Below are 17,671 nucleotides of genomic sequence, written 5' to 3'. Positions count from 1 at the left end.
ATAAGGGGGACCAACAAGTCTGTAAACCGGATAGATGCGCCTGCGCCTTCCTCAGTTGTTTGTTGGCGGCCTAAAACCCGCGTTTCCACTGCCGACTTTTTTTCGTTCCACCATTTTCATTTTTGTGAATGACCCGCCCCGCCCCACCGCGTTGAATTCGGGCCGGCTTCAATGAACTGACGTGGGCATTTGCGTTCTGACCATAATGGTCGATAACCCATCTCGTTATCATCGTCAACACTCGCTCTATGCTACCGGATTGAATCGGTTGCATCTGGGCCTTGCCCTCGGCTGCTGATGTCACACCGGCTCCAGACTTAGCGCTGTACCACGTTGCTGGAACGGGAAATGTCTCCGGGTCCTTCTGCGCCGTTGAGGTAGGTATGGAGCCAGGCGCCACTCTCCATCCCGTTCAGCTGCCAACCGAGCCAACACAATCGGATGTGAAAGGGCCGCTGCGGTCTGGGGAACTCGTTGGCCAAGCCGAGAGCCAAGCCGAAATCCGGGTTGGTGACCATGCATGTGCGCTCAGACGTTTTGGGAGCCCCAGGCTCTCCCCGCGGGAGCGAAGCCACACCAGGCCTGGCCTTCGACTCTCTCCCGGCGAGCATGACGACGGGCCCAACATGGCATTCCTTGGCTAGCCAATGAACTGGAGTCGGCCCAAAAGATATGGTGGGTGACATCGAGGCGTTGGCGAGCGACGCCCGGGGGGGACCCGACCGAACGGGAGACCAACATCCCGCCCCAGTCACCGTAACGGCACCGGTTCGAGATATCATCACCTATCAAACTTCCATCCAAAGGGCTGTTTACAAGGCGGGGAAGCAACGACATGACTGCCGCACAACCGCCGCCGCGCAAAGCAGAGTCAACATAGCTCAAGACGATTCCGGTTCAACCCCAACGAAACCCCTTCCCCGTCGACGTCGTTGCTTTTCGAGCCCCTCGACATCTCTCACGACTGCCTGTTCTGCGTCAACCATGTCACGATGGGGTTCTACTCTCCCCCGCCACCGGCTCGACCCTTCAGCGAGGACAAGGCGACATTGCTCACCTCTTGGTGGATCACGGCAATGTGCGTCTTTATCGTCCTCCTCCGTTTGATCGGTAGATATGTACGCGTGGAAGCCCTATTTGCCGAAGACAAAGTCGCGGCCATTGCGCTTGTCCCGTTACTGTTACGCATGGCTTTTGTGCATCCCATTCTTCTCTACGGCACCAACAACGTCCTCGTAGACGACACCCATGCACTGACCGAAACCGAAATATACCACCGCTCAATCGGTAGCGGCCTCGTTCTCTTCAGTCGAATCCTCCACCCAGCAATGTAAAGCCCCCCGCTTCCCCCTCGCCAACCCCTTCAACAACCCCCACTAACAACACCGCAGCCTTTGGCTTTTCAAAGAATCCACCCTCGCCTTCTTCGACAGCCTCGTTGGGACCTCCGGCAAGCACAGTTACACGCGCCTGCTCCGATACACGCGCATCTTCCTCATAGTGAGCTTCATCGGCATCTGCGTCGCCACCCTTGCCGAGTGCCACCCCTTCCCGCAGCACTGGCAGGTCGTGCCCGACCCCGGCGGCCATTGTCGGCAGGGCTACGTGTACCTGACCATCACGACGGCCTGCAACGTGATAACCGACCTGCTGCTGGTCGCCCTCCCTGTGCCTGTCGTGCTGCGGAGTGGCATTTCGGCCGGGCGCAAGGCGTTGCTGGTGTTGCTTTTCAGCCTGCATCTGCTCACGGCGTTCGTGGCCCTGTATCGGGTGCCTGGGATCTTGCGCGAGCGCAGTTATCAGGCTACGAGGACCATGTGGGCTAGTGTTGAGGTCTTGGTGGCCACCTTTGCAGCGAACGCGTTGACCATCGGGACGTTTGTGAGGGATACTGGACTGAAGAAGAGGAAGTTTCGGTACCAGCCGCCAGAGGAGGATGTTGTGAGGAGTGCGAGAAGGGAGTCCAGGGTTGTCGGCAAGACAGTGTCGTGGGATGACCCTGTTTCGGAGGCAAAGGACGGCGTTGTTACAGAGACTGCAGATAGTGATGCCAGTGGCTTACGGGAGACGGATGGTACAAGGAAGGCAATGCTGGCAAGCCATAGGGAGCGAGGCCGTAGCACGGAGAGCCTCGACTCCCTCATCCCACGGAGCCGGTTTGGCGCGTCGACACCCAGCGGCATGGGGGTCATCAAGACGACGACGATTCAGGTTACAGCTTCCGCGGCGGACGATCCGTCGCTCACGCCCGGTTATGGCGCAGTCACGGCCAGTACAAGGGGCAGACTCCGGGGCTCAAGCATTCAGCTGCAACATTTGCGCCGCCTGTCTGATTCAGATGCTGGTCTGTGAGAGCAACAAGCTTCAGGCCGGTGGGTATTGTGGGTACAGCATACGTTCTTTCCCGTCTACCAGGTTTAATGCAAATCGATGTGGCTTTTCCGCCACTGTACCATCCTCACGTCAGATACAAGATGGTGGTTATTTTGTCTGTTCACGTCATGCAATTGTGATGTCGTTTCATGCAAAGTTTCATGTAGCATTTGCTCTTCCAAATCCGACTCGGTCGGTGGGTATTTAACGTCAAAGATTGGTTTCGCAATCGGCACCGGGGCGAACGGTGCCGGGACTGATCATGCCCGTGACTTGGGTGATTCTTCTTGACGCGTTAAGCTTCAAACGATAACCGAATGGGCCTTATCATCTCTCACGCGCCGAGGTCTGAGGAAGGCAGACGTTCGCAGTATCAGTGGAGAAGTGAGACATCCGTGCTCGCTGCAACAGCGCTAATCGACGCTAGTGAATTCCCCTCGTGGCAGTCCATCGCGTGGTCTGACAGGGGCCTTGGACGGCACGCAGTTGCCGCGTTGTGATGGTCTTGTGTCCCCAAAGTCGACCTCAACTCTTTTTTCTCTGGTTCCGCCAAGCACAAGGAAATGACATGTTTAGATTTATTTTCTTGGCTCATCCTAAAGCTTCACTAACCATCAACCAACGCGACATCCTTTCCGGCTCAATTTATGTCAGAGCGGTTCGGCAAAAAGGTAAGCCAAAGGGGGGTCTCGGGGAGCGGGGAGTGGTCGAGACCTGCCCTCGAAAACCAAACCACGCCATCGGTTCTTGGAGGGCCGCTAATGCAGGCCAATGCAAGCCCCTGCAGGTTGCAAAACGCAGCCCAAAAGAGCACACACACTTTGCTCTCTCGCTTTTCCCTGATGTCAGTTGCTGAGAGCAGTCCGGCAGGGATGTCCCTCCAAGTGTGCGCTCGCGAGTTCCAATCGCACACCAACAGGCATCCCCGGTCCAGACCACAACAGCTTATCGGTGAACCTGATCGGCAATCTTTTTTTTTCTGTTCCTGCTAAGAATGAACTTCCATGTCGTTCTAAGGAGATGCATGAATGTAACGAGCGCTGTGAAGACAGAAGGTGGATATCCGCTGGATGTTATCTCAGGCTCTCTCTCTCTCGTCACGAACGTTATCGAGTACCTACTGAGCTCCCCCGCCGGAACCTCAATAAGTCAAAGAGGGCCGACGATGCGGGGAAATCCGCCAGATCCCATCAGCCACCGAACCACTCGTCCCATCCACAACCAACCACATCCCCGTTCGACGCTCCGGGCAACTCCTAGTACACCGTAGCCGGCCCGTTCTTCGTTGCTGTTAACTGGCTTCCGTGGTTCGGGCCTGTTGGTAATAGGAGCAATACGCAGCTTTGGGAACCAACGCATAAGACGCCAACCCAAACAGAATCCAGACCTCGAGAAGCCAACCCGAGTCAGGTGTAACAACCCACGCACAGAACAGACGGTTTTCGGGCATCTTACCCTCCATGAAGCTCAGGCACTACCAAACCCACCAACAATTCTCAGCCCAATGACTCCTCGATCATGGCACTCAACACCAGCAACGACATCGAGATGAACCCCCTCGGCCGGCTTCACAGCTCCGCAGGCACAAGCAGCTTCTCAACCCACGGCGGTCGAAACCCCTCCGACGCCGGCACCAGGCCCAGCTCCAGCCGCACCGGCCCCCACCGCAATCACAGGAACAACAACAACAACGGCGGCAGCGGGATGCAAGCCCGCTTCAACAACTTCATCGACAGCTTCCGGCGCGAGGACGGCACCGGCGCCGGCAGGGGCAGCAGCTCCTCACGCTTCTCCATCCACACCAGCCACGCCGACGCCGACACAACCCACGACGAACCCTTCAGCAGCGGGACCCCCGCGGTGCGCAACCACCACGGCGAGCGGTACTACGACCTGCGCACGGCCAACACCAAGACGGCCAGCACGCTGCTGGCGCGCGAGCTCAAGGGCCGCCACCTGCAGATGATTGCCATCAGCGGGTCGATCGGGACGGGGCTGTTTGTCGCTTCCGGCAAGGCGCTCAGCCAGGGCGGGCCGGCGTCCGTGCTGCTGGCGTATTTGGTCGTGGGTGTGATGCTGTGGTGTACCGTGCAGGCGCTGGGGGAGATGGCCGTGGTGTTTCCTGTGGCCGGGTCGTTTGCGGCGTATTCGACGAGGTTTTTGGATCCGAGTTGGGGGTTTGCGATGGGCTGGAAGTGAGTGGGTTTCTTGCTTTCTGAGTTTCTGTGGTGACATGTTGGTCCCGGATAAACTAATCATTGTCATTATAGCTACGCCCTGCAATGGATCGTTGTTCTCCCCCTGGAGATCATCGCTGGCGCGCTGACCATTGGGTATTGGAATCCAGCGTTGGACCCATCCATTTTTGTGACTATTTTCCTCTTCGTCATTGTTCTTATCAACCTGGCGGGTATAAAAGGCTACGGCGAAGCCGAGTTCATATTCGCCATCGTCAAAGTTACCGCCGTTGTCGGGTTCATGTGAGTCCATCCCGAGTCCCCACCTCCCACAAACAAACCCCATTTTTCATGCGCACAACACTAACACCACCAAGCCTCTTGGGAATCGTAATAAACATCGGCGGCACACCAACAAGCGGCTACATCGGTGGCCGATACTGGCGCGACCCGGGCGCCTTTAACAACGGCTTAAAGGGACTCTGCGCCGTCTTCGTGACCGCGGCCTTCGCCTTCGCCGGCACCGAACTGGTCGGCCTCGCCGCCGCCGAGACCGCCAACCCGCGCTAATCGCTCCCCACCGCCATCGAACAAGTCTTCTGGCGCATCACCCTCTTCTATATCGTCTCCCTCGCCCTCGTCGGGCTCCTCGTCCCCCACACCGACCCGCGCCTCCTCAGCGCCACCAGCATCGCCGACGCCTCCGCCAGCCCCTTCGTCCTCGCCATCGAGAGCGCCGGCGCCACCATCCTCCCCTCCATCATGAACGGCGTCATCCTCGTCTCCGTCATCTCCGTCGGCAACTCCTCCGTCTTCGGCTCGTCGCGCACCCTGGCGGCCCTCGCCGAGCAGGGCCAGGCACCACGCATATTCGCCTATGTCGACCGCCGCGGCCGCCCCCTCGTCGCGGTGCTCACCGTCTCGGCGGTCGGTCCGCTTGCGTACCTGGCTAACTCGGACCGCCACGGCCCCGTGTTTGATTGGTTGCTGGCAGTCAGCGGGCTGAGCACCGTGTTTACGTGGGCGAGTACGTGTCTGGCGCATGTGAGACTGCGTAAGGCGTGGGCGTACCGCCGGCGGGAGGTGGGCGAGATGCCGTTCAAGGCACAGGCGGGGGTGTTGGGGAGTTGGCTGGGGTTCGCGTGTAATTGTTTGGTGCTGGTTGCGCAGGTGTGGGTGGCCATTGCGCCGCTGCCGAGGGATGATGGCGAGGAGTGGGATGTGAGTAGCCGGGCGCAGAACTTTTTTGTGCAATGTCTTGCGCTGCCGGTGGTGTTGGTGTTTTGGCTGGGCCATAAGATTTGGTTTCGGACGGGGTTTGTAAGGGTGGAGGATATGGATATTGATACGGGGAGGAGGGATTTTGGGAGGCTGGGGGCGATCAAGGCGCAGGAGGAGGAGGAGAGGCAGAGCTGGCCGAAGTGGAAACGTTTTTATCGTTTTATCTGCTGAGGTACCTAGTTGAGGAAAATAATAATAATACTTGGTGACCATCAAATAAGCACCTGCACTCTTGTGGCATACCACGTTCATTGCTGTTAGCAACCTTGACTTTCCATCATTTCTTTACTCCTTAATAGTTGCTCATAACATCTTAAGCAACGCAGCGGAAGAATTACCTTGAACAGCTTGCCATCTTTTTGGGGGGGTGATAGAGCAAAGCCTTTTTGCTTGAACAGAGGCCCAGAATCTAGGTACCAAGAATAGTTGAAGGGCTATCTATGAGGTGTAATATTGGACATGTCCTATCAGCAGCTTACACGTTGACACTGGGATGGGCATTGCTTGGGGATATAGAATGGTGTATACTGATTTAACTGCATGAGACTTCATAATCGGACCAATATCTAAGAAGATTCCGAGCCGCAACATCAAAGTGTGACTCAAGGACCTCAGAATAGTGCTTTGATCTATCTGCAACCTTCCGACTAGATACATTTGGAAGCTTCATTCGGGTATGCAATCCATTGAATTAACCGCTGAACAGGGCCGGGCCAGGAATCTTGTAGTCTGTGATGGTGGTGTAGGGGTTAAAGAGAATGCCGGGGTCGGTGCTCTTGTACAGCGCTGTCCCCGCCACGCCCGTCGGGTTCGCCGTGCCGGAGCCCGTGATTTGGATGTTGAAACACTGCGGGTAGTTCTGGGCGCCGTTGGGCGAGCCAGCTCCGTGAAGGGCGATGATCTCGTGGCGGAAGACGTAGTTGCCCGGGGCGATCGACTTGGGCACCTTGGTGGTCCAGACACCGCCTTGGTCGATCAGAGTCTGGGAAGCCCACTTCTGCGTCGCGTAATCGATGCCGGCCTCCTCGATCTTGACCCACTTGAGGCTGCTCTTGTCCGCCTTGGTGCAGTCGCCGCTGCATTTGGCGATGTAGGTGAGGATGGGCCCGTAAGGGTGAGGCCATGTTGCTGGCCAGTTGAATTGGACTGTGCCACCAGCGGAAACCGATGTCGTGAGGGTTCCTGGCGAGGCGTTCTTGTGGCAGTTGATGTGGGCTGTCTGGTACTCGTTCGGCGCGACGAAGCCACTATCCAGGTTCTCTGCATACCATGCTGCGATGTCGGGAACGGGTTGCCCATTGACCTTGGCGTAGTAGTAGTCCAGGATGAAGCCCTGGTTTGCCTTGCCGTCGGTCTTGAAGCTCGTGACCATGCCGTGGCCCAATACCGTTGTGGCCAGCGCACCGACAAGCGCGGCGGAGAGGCTTGCGTGCGCCACCATTTTGGGGTAAGGTGCAATATGGACTGCCCTTAGAGGTAGAATGGAGCGTAAAATTAACTTAAAATAAATGTGGCTGAGATAGAACTGGTGAAGCAACTAGCATTAGAAGTTAGGGGAGAGAAGTTGTTTTAAATAGAAGCAGTTGACGTGAGTCTCGTACGCACACGACCCGGTTCTGACCCCTGAATCGGGTAGTTATTCGTCGGCCCCGGCTCTCCCGAGGGTCGAGCTTCGTGGCGGGGATCGTAATATAAGTGGTGGAAGTTTGCGCCACTGGCAACGGTATCGAACCCTCCAAATCGAGAAGTATTCATTCGGTGATGTCGAAAACAGGGGCAAATGAGGGAGTCCGGAGCGCCTTCATCCGCCCCGGCCAGGATTGGACGATGAGAAAGTCTGATGTGGGGGCAGAGACAACCTTCTGAAACCCGAATACGGAATTCTGCTGTGATGAACTGGTAGCTCATCACAAAATGTATAGGGAGGAAATAAAATATACTCTTATCCTAGGGGGGTGACGAAGATGAGTGTGCATTACAAAACAAACCACTCGCCCTTGATTCTATCTGCCGCAGCCTTTCTTCGCCCCCCACAGTTAATCTCGACAGTTGCCATAGTTAGCCAAAGACGAGAACATGAGACCCCAATCCGAAACAACGGGCATGTCCTGCATTCTGTCGGTCTCGAGATCAGGTTCTCGGTCGTCACGCCATCACCGGGAGTGTTAGCCTGTGAGGAGAAGGCCGAACCACCGGAAACGGTCTAACTCTTAGCACGTTAGGATTGTAAGATCCCATGGATACAACGTTGTTGCAGTAGCTGAAGCTCACCCCCGCACGGTCGGAATTATATTATTATTCATACTCCGCTATGCCCTAGGGCCTGCCGGACCCTCAGCTATTTAGGTAGTGTACAGGAAAACCGTGCCCTCCCGGGCCGGGTGAAAAACCCATACCAACAATCGAGGAACGATGCGTTCTGGTGAGTCTGCGTATTACAAAGAGAGGAGGCCTCCTGGCCTCCGAACGGGAGGCGTTTCAGGCCGCCGCTTCCAGCTCGAGCCTCCTGGCTAAGTTGTACATCGGCAGCTTCCCCGAGTCCATCAGCCAGTCGAGAACTCTCCTCGCGAGCCGTGCAGTCGTGGGATTGATGCCGTGTAGAACAGAGTAAAAGTCCCGGTCGTGTCCGAATTCCAGTTCTCTCCCATCTTCGGAGTCAACGGTGGGGCCAAGCACCACACCTACCCAGGTGTTCGGCAGTCTCTCGTCCCTCGCCACACTCGCAGGCAGGAGTCAGAACCTCCGGGACTCCCCGTGTAAACAAGAAGTCCCGTAAGCCTATCGCTCCCCTCCGGATTTGAATCAGCAGTGAGCTCTTTGCCTTGCTGAGACCCGTCGTGCCTCCTTAGGGTTTCGTTCCGGAATAGCGTCTCCTGCTGATGGTCAAAGTCGTCCGCCGGCCTGGTGATTGCCCTGCCGTCCCGTTCCTTTAACCACCTGGCTTTCCAAGCCTCTTATACTACCCTGTTCGTATCAACGGTTCCCCCCGTCCAGCGCATGACCGTGCCCGCGGCTCTCTCCACCGCTGTAGGCCCTTGAGGTCCCAAGGTTTGCGGTTGGCCCCTGTTGCCCCTCCTCGAGCTAAGTCTCTGCTGTATCTTGCGGCAGGCGGTGAGGACAACGCTCGCCACCGTCTTCTTGCCGCCTTGACCGTCGTCCAGATCGGTTCGTTGGAGTCGGTTTTCGAAATCTGCAAGCCGTTTGTTTAGGTACAAGTCCAATGGTGGTACCCATGTCTCTGTCTCGAGGTTACGGATGAGGGTAGACTTAAAGGCTCCCACCACAATCCGCAAGCTCTTGTTCTGGGCCTTCCCGAGGGCCTTAGTGATGTCTTTCTTTACCGGCTCGCCTCCCACATCCGTGGGGATGTGAAACGATGATGCGCCATAGGCCAGGGCCGACCGGATGCACTTTGTGTACACTTCTCGCGCTTTGGCTAGCCCCATTCCCCACGTCTTTGCCACGATCCTCGACAGGGCATAGCTCTGGGTCCTCAGCTTCTTCTCCACCGCCACCAGGTGAGCCTTCCAGTTGAGTTTCCAGTCCAACCAGACTCCCAGGAATCTGGCAGACCCTTCTGGTTTAACGGGGGCTAGTGCCCCCCCTGGGTTGGGCAAGGTTTACCTGTTCGGTCCACTGCCGTCGCCCCTTTATTAAAATGGATGAGTTCGCTCTTTTCCGGGGGCGAACTTCATCCCCCGACTGTCCGCCCATCCGTATACACGTTTCCCACGCCGCCCTCTAGTTGGCCGGGACATTGACAATTGGCTTCGGGGTTTCTGACCAAATAACTAGAAAGGTTGGTGGTCATCCCGCCAAACCCTGTTATAGCTAAGTGAGGGTGCTCGTCTTTTAGCTGCTTGTATAGTGAGGAAATGTAGAGGATGAAGAGAACTGGGGAAAGGGGTGAGCCTTGGGGGACCCCTGCCCGAATTGCCGTCGGCGCCGCCGTCTTGCCGTCGAAAAGAAGGGTGGCCTCTCGACCGGTCAACCAATTTCTCGTCCAGAGGACCAGCCACCTCGGGAAGCCCATGTCTCGCAAAGTTGCTAGCAGTCGGGTATGGTTGACCGTGTCAAAGGCTCCTGAGATGTCCAGTTGCAATAGGGATGCCGCACCCTTCTGTCTCCACGCCTCCTGGACCTGGGCTACTACTAGCCGGACAGCCAGCTCTGTGGAGCGGTGTGCCCTGTTCCCCATTTGTTCATCTGGTAGGAGGCCGTTGACTTCTGCAGCTTGAGTGACCTTCCTTGCGACCACTGATTCTATTACCTTCCCCAGGGTTGGTAGCAGAGCAATGGGCCTGTATCCCCCCGGGGTCTGATATGCCGGCGGAGCCTTTCCTGGTTTCGGTAGTACTACAGCCTTCGCCCTCTTGAAACGGTTCGGGAACCATCCTAGCTCCAGGCACCTTGTCGCCAGAAGGGCCAGCACTTCAGCTAACGGTGCTCCGCACGCCTTCAGAAGGCCCATCGGGAGCAAATCCTCGCCTGGCGCCTTCCAGGGGCTGGCTCTTCCCATCGCTTCCGTGATATCGGTCGGCGTCACTGCCTGTACGACGTCGAAGCCCGGGTTTCAGCTGCCCAAAAAGGCTTGGTCTTCCACGTCCGTCAGGTTGGCCGGTGGGTCCGGGAAGAACCTCTCGGCCAGCGCGCTGGCCTTCTGGTCTTGCGTTTCGGCCGTTACCTGTCCGGAAGAATCCTTAAATTCCGGCAGCCTCGGTGGTTCTGGCGGCAAAAAGCTCCGCAGCCTAGCCCATCTTTTCAAGCTCCACATCTGATCGGGCTTCTTTGCCTCGCTTGCTTCCTGTAGGCTGTTCCTCCAAGCCCTAGTCCGTGCTTCGCGCGTTGTTCTAGCAAGGTCCTTGAGTCTTTCGCTAAGCTCCTCCCAGCAGTACTCTGCCCGGGTCTCCTTCGCCAGCCTCTCGGCCCTCCTGGCCTCCCGGGCGGCCTGCTGCACCTCCACAGGTCACCAGGGGGAGCTGTAGCCGCAGCTCGCCTTCTTCCGTGGAGTGCTTTTCTTCGCGGCCCAGGTGAGCCACTCGACCAGGCTATCGAAAGCTTTGTCAAGACCCTCGACTGTCTGGGTTCTGGCCGGTAGTCCGTCCGGTCCCGGGTCCGCGAGCCTCATGACCTTGTATAGCAACTCTGATTCAGCCTTCACCCTCTCCCTGTCCATCTTCTTCCAGGCCCAGCCATTCGGTTGGGTTGGCCTCGGCCCATGCCCTTCCCCGACCTCGAGCACTTGTGGGTAGTGGTCTGACTTTCCACGACACTCTTCCCCGTAGTATACTGTTTGGAGGTTTTCCGAAGTCCAGAAGTGGTCGATGGTTGACGGGCGGCCTCGCTGTCGCCCCTGAGGAGCTCGCGTTGCCGCTCCCCTTGGAGTCCTGATGGTGAGGTCCCACAGGGAACCCAGCTGCAATAGGTCTTCAGATTTCCTGTCGTAGCGTCCGAACCCATACCATACGGTCGGAATTATAGGGTTAGACGTTAACTCGAGAACTGGCAATTTGAGATTTTTTAGATACCGAGGTACCTTGGCATGTATGTAACCGTGAACATGTTTCTACAACTTGACAAAGTTTACATAGGTTGCGAAAGATGACAGGCTCGTCGAGGAACTGTTTGAAACTTTGGACGGACAGCCTTGCGAGGCGGTTGGGCGGTTGGTGGTGGAACGCTCTTATTGGATACCGAGGAGCTGGCACTTCAGGCGCGCGTCAACCAAATCTTCCGTGGGCACTCAGGGGTTCATCTACCCCCGCTCACTGACTTTCACCGAAAGTCACCTGCACCTTTGTTCGCATCTCAACCCGTCGCAACCCCCGGGCTTCCTTGCCGTTTGACTTCTGCAACTATCACATCCTGCAAACTCCTTTCAGTACGCAGATCGCCATGGCGCCAGTCATCACGAAGTGGAGCGATTTTGACAGTGTTTACGAGGCCTTCGAGATAAACACACACAAGTTCTTGTACACGACGTTTTCAGTCATTGACGATGACGACGTCTTCTACTTTGGCCAGCTGAGCGCCCCTAAACTGAAAATCATTTTGGAACAGTACACGGCTGCATTGGAGCGGATCCCCGACGAAGATCTCTTTCCCGAAGTCCTGGTGGATGCTCGGCTCACTGTCGCCCCGAATGACCTGGGCGTCGACGAGGTCTACATCAAACGACCGCGGTTGAGGAGTGTACGAAGAGTATAAAAAGGACGACATGCTCTCCGTCATCCCCACTCTACTCCTGGATGAGGCACGTGCATTGCAAATCATCTTGCAACAGCCTCACCCTGGCATTATCGGGTACCATGGATGCTGTGGGCGAAGGGGGCGTATCACTGGGCTTGTGCTTGACAAGCATACGCATGATCTGAAAGAGTATCTCAAGGATGGGGTGGGTGAGATTGACAAGGAAGCATTCATGGCCGCGCTGGAGGCGGCTGTCCGGCATCTCCTGTTACAAGGGCTGGGATTCCAGGGCTTGAACAATCAGCTGCCGGGGAAACCGGCAAAACCAAATGTATTAATAAGAATAATCTTCAATGGCCTCGAGAAGTCCATGAAGAGAGAAAGAGAAGTTCTGGAGCTATCTGACATTCTGAGTCTTTTTATACATGAAGGGTTTCGATGAGAAGGTGAGGAAGGGCGTCTGACGAGGACGCCAATGAAATTAGTGAGGACTGACCGATGAGTGGCCATTGATTTCTGAAAACGATTGGTGATGGTTGCGTCCACGTGGTGATCCGTGTGACATCACTCCCTTGGGCTTGCTCACAATGGTATGTTTGGGTGGGATATCCGGCCCTGGTTCATTGTCCTTGGCCGGCGTTAAGCACGACATCAGTACCGCCAACTAACATTCATGTTTAGACATAAATCCCGCCAGTATCCTCATCAACTCTGCCAAAATGCCGGTGTTGGTTGACTTTGGTTCTTGCCGCGAGATTGGTACAAAGCTGGGCGCATCATGGGGGACGGTGGGCTGGATTGACGGCGATATTCTTGAATACGCGGTATCTGAAGAACGCCACGACTTGTCCGCCCTTGGCAAGATCCGCGTTTGGCTTGACTCCCCACACTTTGACAGATAAACAGTTCAACTCTGCGGTGCTTGCGGTGCTCTGCATTCAATAATGCCTAACCCAGACAAGCCCGGATCGCTCTTTATTTGGGGGCGAAGGGTTTGCTCGCGTCCTCTCAGTCGTGTAAAAGATGCAACAGTGTAGTATGCGAGGAGCCTTCGGGGGGGGGGGGGTTGGTGCGCTGGTTGCAAGGTTCGAAACGGACCACGGGGTTTAGGCGCGTTGTGATGCTTGCAGAAGAGGGCAGCCACGCCTGCACAATGGCAACTTTACCGGCTACTTTTGAACCCAAGACTATCAGACAAATCATGTCACCCCTCTCAAACACTTGCCTGTCGACTGCCTCCGCCGATCCTCCTCATGTCACAGTGAGCAAAAGGGCATATTTGCCCTGCAAAGGCCAGGGGCACCCTATATACTGTGACACCTCACCAGCCTGGCTAGGTACTCTTGTGACGACGACCTCGGCACACTGTATAAATGTCTGCGTGATTTACGTCGAATTCTGTTCCCGGCGAGTGAACATTGCAATGCAGCTCGGCTGATGTTGTATGACATAAGTTCTGGGGAAGGGAGCGTGCCTGTGTGACCGAGAGGAATTGACGGTGACAAGGGGAACGAGCGTGCTGCTCGAGCTCAGAACCTTAGAAAGACAAGATTCCCGTCCCCAAGCCGAACCAGGGTTTACGCTCACCTCCGCTTGCCTAGCTCCGATCAGGCCGAGCGCCCCCCGGGGTTTGGGACGACTGGTCAGTTTTTCAATCTCATCTGAAAACAGATGCCGTGTTTCGCAGCGCAATCTAAGTAAGGCTTTTGCTATTCGGGCACTCATACTTTGGCTATTGGGGCACTCACCCCCTAGATCATTGGGAAAGGGTTAGGGCTATATATGGTCACATCTCACTCCAGAGCCATTCTTGCATTGCTAACGAAATCTATCATTTCTGCAACAATCTAATCCTACAATAGACACTATTACTTCCCTAGAGCGCTCGAAAACAATAGAGAGTAGTTATTTCGCTCCTTCCTCCGTCCTAGCCGCCTTGTACGTAGGTTTGATCGCTCGGCCGCTCCGCGTCACCCTCACGGGCGCTTCTGGGACCAAACTGTTGTTCCCCTCTATGTCTTTGGTGGAGACACCCGCTGTGCCCCGTCTTCTCGAGTTTGTAGAAGGTATGTTAACCTCTGGCTCAGAGACTGGAGGCCTTGGATGGTGGAGGAGAGGAAGCCTTCAGTGGGGTTGGGAATGTCTGCGCCTGGGGACTCGTTCTCGCTGTCAATACCGCTCCAATCAGGGTACTGCTGGTTGTCTAGATCGCAAACAGAGCGTTGTAGAGGGGAGGGAACGCGCTCAAAATTCGTAAGGTCGATAGGAAGCTCGGGGAGGAGGTCGTCGATGTCAGGAAAATCGTCGACATCGCCGCCGAAGTCTTGGGAGGTGACTGGGCTTGAGGGGATGGCGATGGGGTCGCTGTGGGAGCTGCCTGTGCCGGCCATCTCTGCACTTGACAAACGCGCGATTTCTTGGACGGCGCGAGGGCCTGCAATGATTCCGACGGTCCCGCAACACTGTAAAATGGTTAATTTGGCCTCAGAACGCGGGTGAAATCGCTGCAACTAACCGTGGTTGGTAGCGGGGCACCCTGGTGATGTCGAAAGATTACATCATGTTTCTAACGTTATCGCGATACCTGGTAACGTAATCTATCACCTTCTGGGACACACCACCTTGTGGGACACTTTTCTGCCCCACACCCCACCACGTCGACTTCGGACGCACCTCACAACACAAAAGAGAGTCTATTCGGAATGCATTCTACATAATTCGAGCCCTTATTTACAAGGGCATTTTCTGGCGTTGTGCTCGATTGAGCCACAAACACTGCACTTCGGCTGCGCACGCTTTCGTGCCTTTGGCGCAGTCGTGTCTGATGGCCCCACCTCTCCTTCTTCGACCTCTCGACGAGCTTCCTGGCTTCCTTGACCCTTCTGACGAGCATTCTGGGAGGCCTCGATGTGTGTCATCCCTTCTCCAATCGTCATAGTCCCTCCTGTTTGAATGAAAGCTCGGCGTGCCCGCTTTCTCTTTTGTCGACCATTTTCAGCTCGAAGTCGCGAGTTCTCTTCCTGCAAAAGAGTAGCATTGTGCATCGCCATCTGGCAGCCCTTGATGATTTTCTGAAGCGCCTGATCTGTTGGGATTATCTCTCTCTGGTGTTTCCTCTGGAGAGAGTCAAGTTCGACGATGTTTGCGGGCGTTTTGAGAGGCAGACTTGGCGGTTGGATAGGGGTAGGAGGGGGACTCGGTGTCCGTATCCTGGTTTGTAGCCGACAAAGAACCTGAGTTGGATCGAAAGGCAAGAGCCCTGCAGCTCTAAAGCCGCTTGCGATGTTCTTTGTATTGAATGTCTTTTTCCGAGCTTCGAGAAACAGTTCGAGGAATCGCGGTTTGTCAATGTGATGAACCCCGAGTGCTATCTTCGCTTTGACAAGGTCGCCGTACGTCCGCTTAAGCACAGCGAAACAGCTAACGTCAAGGGGCTGGAGGTAGTGCGACGAGTGCGGAGGCATACACTCTGTAAGGATCCGATGCTCAGTACAGAATTTGTCAAATGCAGGCGTCGAATGGCTTCCATGACCATCGAGAATGAGAAGCCGATATCGACCAACAGTCCGTTTTCGAGTTTGTGGCTCGAAGACTTCTCGAAGCCACTCGAAGGTAAGCTCATCGGGTTGTCCAGCCGTTATCGCTGACTCCAATCCGCCATGTCTTTGGCAGCACTGAGCCGTCGTACCACGACGAAATGTGGACTTTTCCTTCAAAGATAATCATCGGGTCAACACTCCAGCCGGATGCGTTAATGCACTCGATGACAGTTGTCCACTCTCGATTTCCCGGCTGGATAACAACAGGTCGATTCCGTCGGTCAGATCGAGTGACCACTTTAGACGTGCTTGCAACACCCATCTGGAAACCAGTCTCGTCAAAGTTGTAGATGTCGCTGTCAAGAACACCGTATTCGTTGATGGTCCTTTGCACTCGTGCAAACCACGCTGAAATCTTCTCTGGATCCTCGCATAAGGCCCGTTGATAGTCGTACTTTCTAGAATACTTCGTCTCCCGATGGGGATGCCGATGAAGAAGCCGCTGGACCCAGTTCTCACCGACAGTCATTGCCGGGACCGGGGTGGATGTAAGAGACGCGTCGAGTAGAGTGAAGCCTCCACGCTCGCGGAGAAGAAGGTCAGCCATCTGTCGGATATAACCGATCGTCGGCGACATCCCACGGTCGTCCAATGACTCGATCCATTGAATCAAGGCTGCTTCTTCAGTTGGGCGTAGCTTTCGGTTCTTGACTTGAGCTTCTTGACGCGTACCGCCCCCCTTGACGCGTCTGTGGAGAGTGGACTTCGGTACACCAAACGCATCCGCAGCCTTGCGAATGATTTTGATTTGGCCTGAACGTAAGGCCTCGAGTGCTAATTGGATTCTATCTTCGTGCTGTAGAGGCTTTGGCATTTTGCCGGGCACAATGGCGTAGTGGAGTGCGTCCGAAGTCGACGTGGTGGGGTGTGGGGCAGAAAGCTGTCCCACAAGGTGGTGTGTCCCAGAAGGTGATGGATTACGTTATTCCCTACACTGATCAGTGGTTAACTATACCACTGTTAGACAGCTCCCGCCACAGATCAGCAAGGTTTCCAGAAGAGACGGAATTGTTGGAGAGGTTCTACCAGGTAGTGACTTCTTCCACAAAACCGTGCTAAGGAGTCTTCTCGAGACTTTCACTTGGACTCAGGACACAGTGAAGGAACACGAGAGGCTCAATCTGAAGTAGGGAATACCAGGTATCGCGATAACGTTAGAAACACAGGGCAAATCCCTTCTCTCTGGAGGGACGTGCTACATTCGTGGTTTTAGTTGGATCATGTTCTTCAATCTGGAAATGAGGGGGGCGCAGATTCTGCAGCCGGGGTTGTCGTCCCCGATGTCCAGGACCACGTGACGACTGCCCCAGCGGTGGATCCCCCCCTGCCCCTCCCGTCACGTCCCCCTGCGAGGACGTAACTCTGGCCGTAGATATTCCAACACTGGCAGTCTCTTCTTTTGAGGCCAGGAAACGCCAGAGTTCGCAGGAGGGGCTTCGGATTACGTACATGTCCTCAAATCTCCCCTTCGTAGTCCACCAAAGGTCTCCGTTTCCATCACATGGAAATCGATCGTTCCCAGGGGTGTGGGCACTGTTGTTGTTCCCAAGGAGGCCTTAGGTGTCCCATAGCCGAATTTGACGATGGCTTCTCCGGCCCTTGTTGTATCCAGGGTAGTTGAGGGGAGTTGACGTTGCAGGGCCTGGAATTGCGGTTGGCCCGCTGTTGAGAATTGTGCGGCTCCGGAGTCGGGCATGATACCCCTAAAAGTTGTTGCAGAATACCGGCCCTCGGCGGTGTAAGTCTCCGAGGGGTCCTGCTCTTGAAAAGGGTCTTCCTTCGTTAAGAAGTGGTGGGTGGCCGCGTTCGCCAGGAGCGTCGTAGTTTGATTCGCATCTGCCGGCACAGAATCGTTCAAGAAGGTACTGTGGAATCTTCCTCTGTTGTCGATAGTGTCGTCGTCCTAATCGTCGTATCTTTGGAAGAAGTGGCTGATGGGGTTGTACGTGTCACCGTCCTCGAGTTCAGAACCCTCATGCCAGTGGATAAACTGGGCAAAGGCCGCTGCTGAACCGTCGCGTGTATTTTTGTTGGCCTGAACAGTTCGTACGA

The 17,671-nt window shown here is 55.6% G+C and overlaps 7 protein-coding genes across 7 annotated transcripts in view; 3 read left to right on the top strand and 4 right to left on the bottom strand.

Moving 5' to 3' along the window:
• Window positions 1-992: 992 nt before the first annotated feature.
• Window positions 993-2,352, top strand: CHGG_10045 (uncharacterized protein; the record flags this gene model as incomplete). Its single annotated transcript, XM_001227971.1, has 2 exons — window positions 993-1,330; window positions 1,392-2,352. The coding sequence occupies 2 exons, from the start codon at window positions 993-995 to the stop codon at window positions 2,350-2,352; spliced, it is 1,299 nt and encodes a 432-aa protein (XP_001227972.1).
• A 1,539-nt stretch (window positions 2,353-3,891) lies between these two features.
• CHGG_10044 (uncharacterized protein) lies at window positions 3,892-6,002 on the top strand (the record flags this gene model as incomplete). Its single annotated transcript, XM_001227970.1, has 3 exons — window positions 3,892-4,568; window positions 4,644-4,853; window positions 5,240-6,002. The coding sequence occupies 3 exons, from the start codon at window positions 3,892-3,894 to the stop codon at window positions 6,000-6,002; spliced, it is 1,650 nt and encodes a 549-aa protein (XP_001227971.1).
• CHGG_10043 (uncharacterized protein) lies at window positions 5,022-7,272 on the bottom strand (the record flags this gene model as incomplete). Its single annotated transcript, XM_001227969.1, has 2 exons — window positions 5,022-6,007; window positions 6,528-7,272. 2 exons carry the CDS (start codon window positions 7,270-7,272, stop codon window positions 5,022-5,024), a joined length of 1,731 nt encoding a protein of 576 aa, XP_001227970.1.
• Window positions 7,273-8,785: 1,513 nt separating this feature from the next.
• On the bottom strand, window positions 8,786-11,007 carry CHGG_10042 (uncharacterized protein; the record flags this gene model as incomplete). The annotated part of the gene is made up of 4 exons (XM_001227968.1): window positions 8,786-9,435; window positions 9,594-10,380; window positions 10,516-10,788; window positions 10,876-11,007. 4 exons carry the CDS (start codon window positions 11,005-11,007, stop codon window positions 8,786-8,788), a joined length of 1,842 nt encoding a protein of 613 aa, XP_001227969.1.
• A 1,732-nt stretch (window positions 11,008-12,739) lies between these two features.
• CHGG_10041 (uncharacterized protein) lies at window positions 12,740-12,922 on the top strand (the record flags this gene model as incomplete). The annotated part of the gene is made up of 1 exon (XM_001227967.1): window positions 12,740-12,922. One exon carries the CDS (start codon window positions 12,740-12,742, stop codon window positions 12,920-12,922), a length of 183 nt encoding a protein of 60 aa, XP_001227968.1.
• Window positions 12,923-14,032: 1,110 nt separating this feature from the next.
• Window positions 14,033-14,913, bottom strand: CHGG_10040 (uncharacterized protein; the record flags this gene model as incomplete). The annotated part of the gene is made up of 3 exons (XM_001227966.1): window positions 14,033-14,482; window positions 14,536-14,556; window positions 14,815-14,913. 3 exons carry the CDS (start codon window positions 14,911-14,913, stop codon window positions 14,033-14,035), a joined length of 570 nt encoding a protein of 189 aa, XP_001227967.1.
• Window positions 14,914-15,638: 725 nt separating this feature from the next.
• The window catches only part of CHGG_10039 (uncharacterized protein), a gene marked incomplete at both ends in the record, with an annotated part of 4,226 nt that continues 2,193 nt past the window's right edge, over window positions 15,639-17,671 (bottom strand). The window contains 2 exons of the mRNA XM_001227965.1: window positions 15,639-16,393; window positions 17,069-17,499. Of these exons, the coding sequence (XP_001227966.1) occupies window positions 15,639-16,393; window positions 17,069-17,499 (1,186 nt within the window). The remainder of the gene's footprint in view (window positions 16,394-17,068; window positions 17,500-17,671) is intronic.

The sequence above is a fragment of the Chaetomium globosum genome, genomic scaffold (assembly GCF_000143365.1).
Source record: "Chaetomium globosum CBS 148.51 scaffold_7 genomic scaffold, whole genome shotgun sequence".
Classification (NCBI taxonomy): domain Eukaryota; kingdom Fungi; phylum Ascomycota; class Sordariomycetes; order Sordariales; family Chaetomiaceae; genus Chaetomium; species Chaetomium globosum.
This window is presented reverse-complemented; position numbering and strand designations above follow the sequence as displayed.